At 39.3% G+C, this 14,484-nt stretch overlaps 1 protein-coding gene across 5 annotated transcripts in view; it reads right to left on the bottom strand.

Moving 5' to 3' along the window:
* cryzl1 (crystallin, zeta (quinone reductase)-like 1) overlaps positions 1 to 14,484 on the bottom strand; it is an 86,643-nt gene that overhangs the window by 18,775 nt on the left and 53,384 nt on the right. For all 5 annotated transcript variants that reach the window (XM_060833204.1, XM_060833201.1, XM_060833202.1 and 2 more), the window contains 2 exons: positions 14,338 to 14,358; positions 9,148 to 9,246 (listed from right to left, as the gene is read on the bottom strand). In XM_060833204.1, coding sequence (XP_060689187.1) covers positions 9,148 to 9,246; positions 14,338 to 14,358 — 120 coding nt within the window. The remainder of the gene's footprint in view (positions 1 to 9,147; positions 9,247 to 14,337; positions 14,359 to 14,484) is intronic.

The raw sequence follows: 14,484 nt of genomic DNA, 5'->3' as shown, positions 1-14,484 counted from the left end.
TCTTCCTTCCTTCCTTTTCTCTTCTTTTTTTCTTCCTTCCCTCTTTCTTTTTGGCCAGTGACCATTTTGGGTTTTGTTGATCCAAACAAAACTTGTAGGTAGAGCTACTGAGGTATTAACATCATTATCAGAGGAGGTATCTTAATCTTTGTACTTCCTCTACTTTTAATTATAATTCAAACAGTCTGATTTCTTTTTCTCCTTTTTCCTCGAATTCAAGTTGCTGCTTTTTCAATTAAATTTTAGCCATCTCCAAAGATTCTGATGGCAATTCCAGCAAACACAAGTGCTGAGCTATTGCTATAACTGTCTCTCCTTTCCTCAAGGAAAGAGGCAGCCTCAAGTCCAGCTTGCCTGCCAATTCCAGCAGCTTTGCCTTGTTCACCTTTTGTAAAGCACTCAGTCACTTTTACTATCCCCAGAAAACTAAACCAAAATAGAAAAATCCCTGAATTGATAGAACTGGCCACTGTCCTTTCATGGTACAACTGCTTTTAAAAAAAACCCTAAAAATCTTTTCCCTGATTGTTGCCTTGGGCAGTTTCTGTTAGCTATTACCAAAAATGCCAAAGCCCAGACAAATCAGAACCTCTGCCTTTTACAGTCCCTCTTGAAAAAAAACACAAGGCCAACATACGCTGCTGCTCCTTTAACAAAGTTAACTAGAATTGCACACTGTACTCCAGCTGCTGCTTAACTAAAATCCTGTACAGCTCCAACATCACATCTTCGCTCTTATAAATTCTGCAATAACTGAATAAGTCAAGAGTCCTATATGCCTTTTTAACTACCCTCTTAACATGTCCAGCTCCCTTCGGAAATCTGTGAAAAGGTACCCCAAGATCCTTCTGATCCTCTGAGCTTCCTAATATCTTACCAGTCACTGCGCATTGTCTTGTCCCATTATTTCGCCCCAAGTGCATTACCTCACATTTATTAAGTTTTAACTCCATCTGCCACTGCCCATCTGACCCATTTACCTAAGACTTTCTTCCTCACCCTCAAACACCCAGCCATCTTTGTACCATCCCTAAATGTACTTATCACCCCGCATTTTCTTCTTGTTATATAGATCACAAACAATAAAGAGACCCAGCACTGATCCTGGTGTAGGCCACTAGACACCAGCTTCCAGTCACACAAACAACCTTCTACCACTACCATTCCTTCCATAAGCCAACTTTCCAAGTTACCTCGGAACCCTTGTGCTTTTTATCTTATTTATTAGTCTCCCACGTGGGACCTTGTCAAAGGCATTGTTGAAATCCATATAAAACACACCAACGCACCTGGGCACCGCCTTAAAACATTCAATCAAATTTGTTAGGCATGACTTCACTTTGACATAGACTTCACTTAGCCTCTCCAAGTGGAGCTTAATTTTCTTCAGAGTTTTCTTCAATAATTTGCCTACCACTGATGAGAGAATCACTGATCTGCAATTCCCTGATTTATCTCTACCATCCTTTACGAAAAATGGAATGACATTTTCTGTTCTCCAGTCCTCTGGCACTGCTCTTGCGGCCAGAAAGGAACTAAAGATTTGGGTCAAAGTTGGTATAATTTCCTCCCTGGTCTCCATAGCAGCCTGGATTACAACTCACCTGGACCTAGGGATTTGACCACTTTTAAACCCACCAAACCTCCAATACCTCCTCACTTCTTATGTCAAACTACTCAAGAACCTCACAGTACCTCTTTGCAAATTCTTTTTCTGTATCCTTATTTCCAAGTGAATACAGATGTGAAGTACTCATTTATCATCCCACCAATGTCCTCTAGCTCCATTTACAGATTGTCCCCTTGGACCTGACTGGGCCCAACTTTTACCTGGTTACCCTCTTCCACTTGATTTATAGGAGATCTTGAGAATCACCAAAATCTTATCTGCCAGTACTTTCTCATGCCCCCTTTTTGCTCTACTAATGGTTTTCTTATGTTTACCCCCTGCATGCTGTGCTCTACTAAGACCTCTGTTGATTTTCTCCCTTTTTACTTGTTAAATGTTTCTCTTTCCCTTTTTATCTCATTCTTAATATTCCAAGACATCCATGTCCTCTTGGCTTGTTGCTTCTACATTTGGCCCTAAACTCACCCAAATTCTTCTGCTGTAGATTTAGACAGAAACAGCTGTTCTCAGCGAATTTTTATTAGATTAGATTCCTTACAGTGTGGAAACAGGCCCTTTGGCCCAACAAGTCCACACTGACCCTCCAAAGAGCAACCCACCCAGACCCATTCCTCGACATTTACCCCTGACTAATGCACCTAATGCTACGGGCAATTTAGCATGGCCAATTCACCTAACCTGCACAACTTTGGACGGTGGGAGGAAACCGGAGCACCCGGAGGAAACCCACGCAGACACGGGAAGAACGTGTAAACTTCACACAGACAGTCACCTGAGGCGGGAATTGAACCCGGGTCTCTGGTGCTGTGAGGCAATGTGCTGTCCAAATTTGTGCCTTATTTTAATAGAATTTTTCTTCCCCAACTTCAAAACCCGTTTCAGCAGACAACCTTTTTCCTTTTCCATAACAAATTCAAAACCTACAGTATTGTATTCACTATCATTCAAATGCTCTCCTGTCACCTCAAACACTTGCCAGGCAATGTTCCCAAAATTAGAAACAGCACTATAACAGCCCTTCATTGACTTTATATATTTTATATAAAAAGCTCTTTTCGATATATGTCAAGAATTCTGCTCCGTTCAAACCCTTTGCACTGTAGCTAGCCGAATTAATGTTGGGAAGTTTAAATCCCGAATTACCCTATTATTGCTTTTACATACCTCTGAATTATCTAAATATCTGTTCCTCTATTGCCTGATGACTATTTGAGAGTGCATAATACACTCCCAGCAGTGTGACTGTCCTCTTTTTATTCCTAAACTCTACCTGCTTTTTCATTCTTCTTGCCAAAGTGAACAACGTCGCACTTTTCTACATTATGCTCTATTCAACAAACTTCAGTTCCCTCAATTGACATACCGATATTCATTACAACCTCCCCATCACCTCTTCATAACATGCTTTTCTGCCTTGATTGGTGCCAATTGTGAATTTAGATACCATGCCTTTTCTCTTCTCATCTAAGTCATTGATGTAAACTGTAAAAAGTTTAACTGTAAAAAGAGGATCCAGCACAGGCATCTAAGGAACACCAAAAGTCACATGCTGCCAATCAGGAAAAAAAACCAGGCTATGCATACTCTATTTTCTCCCAGCCAGCTAATCTTTGATCCAACATGTTAGCCTGTACACCATGAATTTCTGTTTTCCACAACAACTTTTGATTCAGCATCTTAGAAATGCCTCTGGAAATTACAGCATGCCTAAAGGCTCCCAAAATCCATTTGCATTTAGCTCCTTCAAAGAAATTTAACAGATTCATTAAACGGGATCTTCTTTGATGAAACAGTGTTGATTTTTCCCAATTAGATCCAAATTATAGAGGTGTTACAGTGCAGTTGTAATCGGTTGTCTGCATTATCATAACTTTGGAGAGGATTTCTCCAGGGGTCAGACTGGGTCCTTACCTTTCCTGATCTATATTAATGATCAGGATCTTGACTTTGTGCCAGTCTCCTCCCTTTTCCCCATGCCTTCATGGATGGTTACTATTTATGTTGGCTGCCATTCTTTTATGATAATTCCTCTTTGCTTCTCTAACATGCCATTTCACTTCCCCTCTGAATAGTGTGTGTTCCGCCTGGTTTTCAATTGTATTTTCTACAGGACATCCGTCATAAGCACACTTTTTTTTATCCTGACCGTAGTGTTTATAAGTGCAGAGCTACAATTGCTTTAATGGTTTATTTAACATTTTCTCCACATCAGATGTCAAGCTAACTGGTATTTAGTTTATATATCCAGAAGTGCTCTTACACACAACTGAATGATTTCTATTTCTCATGATCAAAGAACCAATATTTTTTCCTTGATTAACCAACGCCAATAAATCACCAGCGCTTTCCAACTGATGAATGCAAAGTCTGTTAAGAGCAGTGTGAACCACCAAAGGTGAGGGAGAGAGAGTATGGACAGAGGGAAGGAGCTAATTCAAAATGGACTAACTGGAAACTTGCATCTATGTCACTAGCAACCACTTTTAAGACCCCAGGATGAAGGCCATCTGGACTCAGAGGCTTGTCAGCCTTAAACTTTCTACATACCATGTTTGTCTTAATTATAATTTTGCCGAGTTTGTTTCTTTCTTATACCTTCTCATTTACAGCTATTACGGTAAAGTTTGTTTTGCATTCTCTATTGTGAAGGCAAATGAAAATTGTCCCAATTTCATCTGCCATTTTGTTATTATCTGCTATTAAATTTTCATCCTCTCGAGAGGACCAACACTTCTCTTACACTTTTCCTTTTTAAATACATACAGAAATTCTCACTTCGCATTTTTATATTCCTAGCTATCTTACTCACATATTCTAATGTTTTCCTTCTCATTAACCTTTGTGTCCTTCTCACCAATTCTGACCTGCTACTCATCTTTGTGCAGTTATATGCTTTCCCTAACTTCTACAGTTATCCCTCCATTTTCTTTATATCAGGAATATACATTGAGTACTATGAAATATCCCCTTAGGTGACTGCTGTCGAATACCTATTGATCTATCCCTGGCATATCATGCCAGTCCACCTTCGACTGCCTCAGCTTTCATGCCCACAAGTGGCCCATGTTCAGCTTCATTCAAGCACTTGCTTTAGACCCCAGCTTCTCCCTTTCAAACTGGATATAAAATCCAATTATATTGTGATCACTTCTACCTAGGGATGTCTTTACTGCTTGAACTTCTAAAAACTTCATTCATGGGATGTGGGAGTTACTGGCTGGGCCAACATATGTAGCTTTACATCAGATGCCCCAGAAGCTGATGAGCTGATTTCTTCAACTACTGCAGTCTGTTTGGTGTAGGTACAGTCACATTGCTGTTACAGAGAGTGTTGCAGGATTTCAGATGAAGCAACACTGAATGAATACACACCTGACTTGGATGCAGGGACAGAAAGTATGATAGCCAAAATAAGTGGGAATGTAAGCTGCAATGAAGGAGCAAGAAATTTACAAATGGATATGATACGTTAGGAGGATAGAATAATTTTTGGCAGATGAAGCTAAACGTGGATAAATGTGGGTCAGAGGAATAGAAAAGCAGTTTGTTTTCCAAATGGAGATAAACAGCAAGAGTGCTGTGGTGCAGAAAGATCTGGGTCTATGTGCATGAATTACAGAAAATCTAATAAGCAGATACAGGAGATAATAAGGAAGTGAATGGAATTTTGGCATTTATTGCTGAAGGATTGGATTATCAAAGTAGGGATGTATTGCTGCAATTGTACAAGGCATTCATGAGACCACAGATGGAGCATTGCATACAATTTTGGTCTCCTTACTTGAGGAGGGCTGCAGTTGCATAGGAGGCATTTCAGATACGAGGTTCTGGTCTTATGAAGAAAGATTGAGGAGTTTAAGTCTACACGCTCTGAAGTTTAAAAGATTAAGAGGAGATCTGATGCTAAAAGGGATTGACAAAATAGACTTAAGGATGCTCAAGTAAGGCAATCGAGATTGAGATGTCATGGTTTTTAGAAGAAGCAGATTTAAAACAGACACGAGGAGAAATTATTTCTCTCAAAGTGTCATGAATCTGTGGAATTCACTGCGCCACAGTGCAGTGGATGCTGGGACATTAAGTAAATTTAAAGAGAAGATAGACAGATTTTTAATTATAGAGGAACCTCGATTATCCGACATTCGATTAACTGAATTTTGCATTATCTGAACATGATGATGTTTGGCTAACTATGCTATCCGGCATTCGATTAACCGAACAAAATACTCCCACCGGTGTCCTTCAGATAATCGAGGTTCCTCTGTAGTAATCACTATGGACAATTTAGCATGGCCAATTCACCTAACCTGCACATCTCTGGACTGTCGTAGGAAACCCAAGCAGACATGGGGAGAAGGTCCTTCCAATAGTCTTGGAACACAGTCATTTCAATAATGGAGGTAGGAGAGAGACAAAAAACAAAATGGACTAAAATAAAATCTGCTGAAAATAAATATGCTCCCTCCTTGCTTGAAATGAAAAGCTGTTTACTCTGATTTTTGAACAATAAAATGCAACTGGTTGATTTTCAATTGAAAACACAAGCCCCAATGATTTAATTCTGGGCAGTCTCAGTAGGCAAGAAGTAAAATCATAATTACCATGTGTACACATTAAAAAAAAAACATAATTATTAATATTTAGACCAATCCTTTGAATTAACAAGCGATTTTAAAAACAACATTTTAATAACTCCAAAGACTCAAAAGCTAATAGCCTCAGAATCACAGATCTGCAGCATAGGACTAGGCTCTTCAGCCCATCCCTTCTGTGCCAAGCAAAAAACAAACACCTAACTATGCTAATTCATATTTCAGCACTCAGTCCATAGCTTTGTATGCTTTGGCGTCGCAATTACACATTAAATATTTAGAGTCAGAGTCGTACAGCATGGAAACAGATCCTTCTGTCCAAATAGTCCACACTGACTAGTCCAAATTAAACTAGTCCCACAAACTTGCATTTGTCCCATATCCTTCCAAACCTTTCCTATTCATGTACTTACCTAAATGTCTTCTAAATGCCATAAATGTTTCTGCATCTACCTGTTCCTCTGGTAGTTCATTCCGCACCTAACCAGTCTCTGCGTGTAAAAAAAAAGGTGCCCCTCACGTCCTTTTTAAAATCTTCCTCATCTCACCACAAATATTTGCCCCTAGTTTTGAACTCCCTGATCGGAGGGAAAAAAAGACATTTGCTATACACCTTAGCTATGCCCCTCTTGAATTTATTAATCACTATAAAGGTAACCAGTCAACCTCCTACGCTCCAGTGAAAAAGGTCCCAGCCTATCCAGCCTACTTCTTTAATTCAAACCCTCCATTCCCAGCAATTTAATCATATCCTTCCTATAACACTGCAACCAGAACTGCATATAGTACTCCAGATCAACACGCGTCCTAACTCCTATACTCAAAAGTCTAAGCCACGACGGCAAGTGCACGAAATGTCTTAACTACTGAAGTTCAATTCTCCTGTTCCTCAGATGCTGCCTGACCGGCTGTGCTGTTTCAGCACCACACCCTTGATTCGGATCTCCAGTCCTCACTTTCCCACTTCTTAACCATCCTGTCTACCCGTGATGCAAATTTCAAAAAATTATGTACTTGAACCCCATAGGCGTCTCTGTTCTCCAATACTATTCTTTAAACCTTCTGCCCCTTACTTTAAATCTATGCCTCCAGTCATTGCTCACTCCATTAAAGGGAAAAGTTTCTTCCTGTCTAACTTAGCTATGCCCCTCACAATTTTACACACCTCAATCATGTCCCCTCTCAGTATCCTCTACTCTAAGGAAAACAACCCCAGTCTGTTCAATCTTGCTACATAACTGAAAACCTCCTGGCCAGATAAATTGTGGTAAATGTCCCCTGCACTCTTTACCAATGCTATCACATTCCTCCATAATGTACATTCCAGGACTGCATGTAATACTCGAGATCAGGCTTCAGCAACAAGTACACAATTTCAGGATGACCTCTCTTCCGTTAAACTCTGTGCCTCAACTAATAAAGGGAAGTAACCCAGATGCTTTCTTATCTACTTTATCCACCTGTCCTGATACCTTAAGGGACTGGTGGACATGCACACCAAGGTCCCTCTGATCCTTCGTGGTTCCCAGAGTCCTACCATCTATCACATATTCCCTTGCCTTGTTTGTCCTGCCCAAGAGCATCGCCTCATATTTATCTGGATTGAATTTCATTTGCCACTAATCAGCTCATCTGACCTGTCCATCTCAATGCACCTGAAATCAAAAGCTGTTCTCCTCAGTATTTACCACCAACTAATTATTGTAATTTCTGAAAATTTACAGATTAACCTCCCACATTCAAGCCTAAATTATTTATATAAAAAGCAAGGGGCCCCAACACTGACCCCTCTGGGAGCCAGCTGGACACAAAATTCCAGTCGGAAAAAGCAGTCCTCAACCATTACCCTCTGCTTTTTGCTACTCAGTCAACTGTGGATCCAATTTGCCAAATTTCCTTGGATCCCATGGGTTTTTACCTTTTCTATTAGTCTCCCATTCAGGACTTCATCAAAAGTCTTGCTGAAGTCTGAGTGGATTACATCAAAAGCATTGCCCACATCTGCACACCAGGTCACCTCTTCAAAACCTTCAGTGGAGTTGGTCAGACATGGCCTCCCCTGAACAAAATCATACTGACTGTTCATAGTCATCAAGTTTGTTCTTAATTAATACTTGCTGCTCCAAATGCAGATTACTTCTGTCCCTCAGAATTGCTTTCAATAGCTTCCCCATCACCGGAGTTAGACTGACTGGTTTGTAGTTACTACTTTATCCCTAGCTCCTTGCCAGAAAAATTGTCTCAATCTCTGAGCCATAAAGACAACGAAATCAAAATTCAACTTCTAGTCAGCACAGAGTGCCTTGGTTGATATCAATAAAATGGTAGGGCAGCTAAGAAATGGCTGTAGTATTCAGTATTTGGGTAGGGTGGGAAAATAACTTGTGGTCCTATTCATAACAAATAGATATGTTGCAAGGGCATATTTGTGGGCGTGTACTAGATCATGTTTAATTCCTTTTACACAGAATCAATCACTGACACTTCTTGCATGGTTTGTGTGTGGCTAAAGATATAAAAGAGACCTAAGGGGCACCTTTTTCACACAGAGGGTGGTACATGTATGGAATGAGCTGTCAGAGGAAGGGGTGGAGGCTGGTACAATTGCAATATTTAAAAGGCATTTGGATCGGTATATGAATAGGAAGGGTTTGGAGGGATATGGCTGGGTGCAGGCCCATGTTGTACATCTCTATGACTCTGCAAAGGCCTATTGGATGATGTAGCAAATGCCCACTGGATAAATAGAAGGACACCGTAGCAATGCTGCCCAGATAGAAAAGAGGGCAATTAAGGGAAAACATATGTCTTTAAATATATACAATATTGTGAAACGTTAATAGAAAACTTTACAACATCTTAAACTATTCTGCTTAAATTGACAAGCTTAAAAAAGCTGTTGGTTTTAATAAATACAGAACAAACCTCCACAGTCTATCACGATGTTCACACCCAGACCACCTGTTTCTTCTAAACAACTGTCCACAAGGTCAACCTTCCCATCGTATAAATTGATCACCCGGGCTGTGAGATAGCAGAATACAAATTAGTTTACTGTCCATTAGATTCTCAATGATTGAAACGAAACAGGGAAACATATCATTCCTGATAACACTGGAAATACTCAGCTGGTCTGGCAGCATCTGTGGAGAGACAAATAGAATTACGACTTCATGTCTGCCACCAGTTTGATGAAAGGTCACAACCTAATAACCCACTTTTCTTTCCTTAGATATTGCCAGATTGCTGAGTACTTCAAACACTGTGTTGTTATTTCAGAATTCCAACATCCAGAGTATTTTGCTTTTATTTTCCTCTTTGTTAATGTTTTGAGTTAACAACAACACAACAATGGCTCTACTTTTGAATTTATGGATTTGTATTGCACATCCAAATATATTTTTCTGTAATTAAAAAGGTAACATTTAATAAACCAACACAAGTTAGAACCAGTAAAAGGAAATCAAATAATGTAAAAATTAAGGGATTTGCCAATTGCCATCTACTGCTGAAGCTTTTTACAATTAATGGCAAACAGGAAAGATTAGTTGTGATGGAGATTAATCAAAATACATGGTAATTCCACTATACCTGCGTAGGTTATTATTTTAATGGGATAAAAACAATTACAAAACATTTAAAGGGACTAATAATAGCAAGGTTTAACCAACTAACTTTAATGATGCCCTGATTAGACTAATTTCAATAATTTAAATTATAAGAAAGCTCAACCATTTTAAAATGTAAATTCATCATGTTACATCGTAACTGGGTATTGTTGGCATTTAAATTGCTTTCTCCAGACAATATTAGCAAGAAAATAAACTGAAGATTGAAAGTACATACAGAACTATTGGCTAGGTTCCTGCCTCAGCACACTGGTCAAACCTCAAGCTCTGACCTCTTAACTCAATTGTTTGTATAATACTGCACTGAACTAATCAAATACAGATTCATCAATTTTATAGATTCAAAAAGTTTGTCATTCATTAAAGAGTGAAATGTTATGTTGCCAACCTGTGATTGCAAGTCTTAAATGCATAAAAAGCATAGTTTGTACAGGTACTAAAAAGGCTTTTAGAAATATTATCTTCTGTTCTTTGTGAGTATCAGTTTCCAATTGCTACTTAAACAATTTTACTTTATTCTATTGTTTATAGGCCAGACCAAACTCCCTTAAACTATGTCAAGGAGATAGCCTAGACCCGAACTTTTATCTTATTTAAAAGCAAGTATAAGGTGCGGTGTTCCAGATGGAATTCGACTGGTCACACTACTCAGCTTTAAGCAAAACACACTTTATTCTTACACCCAGTTAAAATACAAACAAAATAAAGAAATGTCCGTATAAACTCTATTCTAAGTCTAATAGCAATTATTTAACTACTAAACATCAACTATTCCAATACAGTAATATCCCATAAACACACCTTTGGCAACATCAAATTCAATGAAATAGATCGTCTCACATGTGGTGTTTCTCCAATCCAGGAGAAAAGAACACCACGAGTAAACTGGGGTAGAGACAAAGAACTGCAGCTTTTTACTGTGGCCAAGAGATGAATCACAGCTGCCACAGACAACTTCAAACCTCAACACTTGAAAACTATATTAAAACAAATCATTATATGGGAATTTGACTTCACCTATTTATGTTGCTTCTATTGTTCCAACTTTTTAAAAAAAAACAGGTCCTCACAAGCTGTTTACTCTATTAACTTAGAAGATAGCAACCATAATTCTATTAGATTTAAAATAGAGATGGAAAAGGATAGACCAGATCTAAAAGTGGAAGTTTTAAATCGGAGAAAGGCCAATTTTGATGGTATTAGGCAAGAACTTTCAAAAGCTGATTGGAGGCAGATTTTGCAGGTAAAGGGACGGCTGGAAAATGGGAAGCCTTCAAAAATGAGGTAACGACAATCCAAAAAAAAAGTATATTCTTGTCAGGGTGAAAGGAAAGGCTGGTAGGTATAGGGAATGCTGGATGACTGAAGAAATTGAGGGTTTGGTTAAGAAAAAGAAGGAAGTATATGTAGAAGAGTGTAAAGGAAGTAGGAGTATACTTAAGAAGGAAACCATGAGGATAAAAAGGGGAGATGAGATAGCTTTGGCAAATAGAATTAAGGAGAATCCAAAGAGTTTCTACAAATATATTAAGGACAAAAGGGTAACTAGGGAAAGATCAGCAAGGCGGCCTTTGTGTGGAGCCGCAGAAAATGGGGGAGATACCAAATGAATATTTTGCATTAGTATTTACTGTGGAAAAGGATATGGAAGATAGAGACTGTAGGGAAATAGATGGTGACATCTTGCAAAATGTTCAGATTACAGAGGAGGAAGTGCTGGATGTCTTGAAACGGGTAAAGGTGGATAATTCCCTAGGACCTGATCAGGTGTATCCTAGAATTCTGTGGGAAACTAGGGAAGTGAAGTGATTGCTGGGCATCTTGCTGAGATATTTGTATCATCGATAGTCACAGGTGAGGTGCCAGAAGACTGTAGGTTGGCAAACATGGTGCCACTATTTAAGAAGAGTAGTAACCCTCTGTCTTCGACTTTCAAGCCAGTTCTGTATCCGCATGGCTAGTTCTCCCTGTATTCCATGAGATCTAATCTTGCTAATCAGTCTCCCATGGAGAACCTTGTCGAACGCCTTACTGAAGTCCATATAGATCACATGTACCTCTCTGCCCTCATCAAGCCTCTTTGTCACTTCTTCAAAAACCTCAATCAAGTTTGTGAGACATGATTTCCCACGCACAAAGCCATGTTGACTATCTCTAATCAGTCCTTGTCTTTCCAAATACATGTACATTCTGTCCCTCGGGATTCCCTCCAACAACTTGTCCACCACCGTCAGGCTCACTGGTCTATAGTTCTCTGGCTTGTCCTTACCACCCTTCTTAAACAAGTTTGCCAATCTCCAGTCTTCTGGCACCTCACCTGAGACTATCGATGATACAAATATCTCAGCAAGTGGCCCAGCAATCACTTCCCTAGCTTTCTACAGAGTTCTAGGGTTCCCATGTATTTTCTGTCCTTGCCTATTGAGATGGAAGGTGCTGTCCAAGGATCTGTGGTGATTTTTTTTCTTGTTATTGTCTTAGATACCAACTCTTAAAACATCTCCCTGTCCGCTCAAGAACTGAAATGTGGACCTGGAATTAACTCACTCACAACTGCAGTAAAAATTCAATTACCACGATGGAAGTTGCTGCAGGTAAAATATGTCCCAGAAGAAACTCTGTTCATTTAAAAAACATCAAATTTGCTTCTACTCAATGACAACATATCACTGAATACTGCCTGATTAACTTGAGGTCAGCATCTGCATTTGATTGATGAGCATTACCCAATGTGTTGCTGGAAAAGCGCAGAAGGTTAGGCAGCATCCAAGGAGCAGGAGAATCGACATTTCAGGCATAAGCCCTTCTTCAGAAGAAGGGCTTATGCCCAAAACGTCAATTTTCCTGCTCCTTGGATGCTGTCTGACCTGCTGCCCTTTTCCAGCAACACATTTTTCAGCTCTGATCTCCAGCATCTGCAGTCCTCACTTTCTCCTAATGCTCATTAAGTTTCAGTGAAAACCTTTTTATTCATGTCAAAAAATCTTTAATGCCAAGTAGATTTTGTCTTCCATTAGTCTGTTTCATTCAATGTGAAACAAATTTTAACAAACGTAATGTTTCATTAGTGAGATGTTGCATAATCAAAAATAATAGCTGAGTGCATAAATGCATCCACATATACACCCGCCTGATAATGTACTTTGGCAATGAAATGTGAAGCTAGAAGGTAATTACTATTGCACTGAGTGGCCTTAACAAGAGAAAGTAGGAAGGACTGTTTTAACTTAGCTGAATAGTCAGTAACTAGGGATAACAAATTTAAAGCAATGGTTAGAAAGTACTGAGGATAATGAAGGAGAAAATCATTTCATCCAGACTGTGATGAGAATCCAGAACTAAAAGGCATGAAAAAGATACCTGAAAAAGGTACATGAAAAAGTACTCAGATGTGGACTTGAAGTGCCATAACCTAAAGGTCTACAGACAGAGCTGGAAGCTAAGACGAGGATGGGCAGCACAGTCATACTGGACTGAACAGCCTTCTTCCGCACCATACATTCCCCTGTTTTTAATGTTGTACTACCGGACATTAGTGCTCATATTGAAGTGCATTACATTTGGGAAATGAACATTGATGTGATGGGAAACAGCTTTGAAATCAGATGTTGAGGTTTGTGTAAGCAGGTACAAAATCCAGAAGTTCAAATGCAAACACTCGTCGTCCAAATAGCACTGAGAGTGATTCAATTAATTGTCACCCTGTTTGGCCAGTGTATCACTGAATGCTTGTACAGTCAGAATGTACTTTAAATCCCCCACACTTGACTCATCAAGCCCTTCTGTCCACTCCAACCTGATATCCTCAAATTGATTTTGCCTGAACTCAATCAGCAATGTGACATGACTGAGTTCCTTAGCACTGCAGCAAAACAAACATTCAAATTCCACACACATCGATGTACAGCTGTTTGAAAATTAGTCACTAATTTCATTTTCTGTTCAAGGTACTGCTCCAGAAAAAGGCACTGTTTGCCAACTGGGTAAGCAACATCCAGTTTGATTCCTCATCTGTAGGGCCACTGTTGCAGGTTTCAGGGATTAGTGGATAGAAGCAGGGAATGCTTCCCAACACAGTATTGCAAACCCAAGAGAATTTCATAATATCAAATAGCAAAAATGCCACTAGAACTTATTCAGTGTCCACAGAACAGTGGGCCTGCTGATCTGGTTAGTGAGAATGTGGCGTACTCAGATTTGGATTGGCTTCTCCAGGGGCTGAGCACCAATCAAGTGATAATACTACACTGTACAGTCACCACCATTCATGACACAACATTAGAGTATAACTGTAGCATTATTTAATGACAAATTTACCTTCGAGTCTTACAGCATGGAAACAGGCCCTTCAGACCATCTTGTCCATGCCAACCAAATTTCTTAAGATGCTTAGACAAGGAGAAACTAATTTCTGCGATCAGTCTAAGTCAGAATGTATCAGCCTTATTGCAATTATGTTTCAGGTTAATTAGAAACAATAACTTACCTACCAAAGGTTGTCTGATGCCTTACGAAATACATCCACAGTGCAGCAAGAACAGGAAATAAAGAGGAAACAAAATGAAACATTGGAAAATGAAATCACATCCAAAAAGTAGGAAACAAAAGCATGCCTATCCATAGTACTTTATGT

Source organism: Hemiscyllium ocellatum, chromosome 12, assembly GCF_020745735.1.
Source record: "Hemiscyllium ocellatum isolate sHemOce1 chromosome 12, sHemOce1.pat.X.cur, whole genome shotgun sequence".
In the NCBI taxonomy this organism is placed as follows: Eukaryota; Metazoa; Chordata; class Chondrichthyes; order Orectolobiformes; family Hemiscylliidae; genus Hemiscyllium; species Hemiscyllium ocellatum.
The sequence above is the reverse complement of the archived record's forward strand: the minus strand, read 5'-3'. Positions and strand labels throughout refer to the sequence as shown.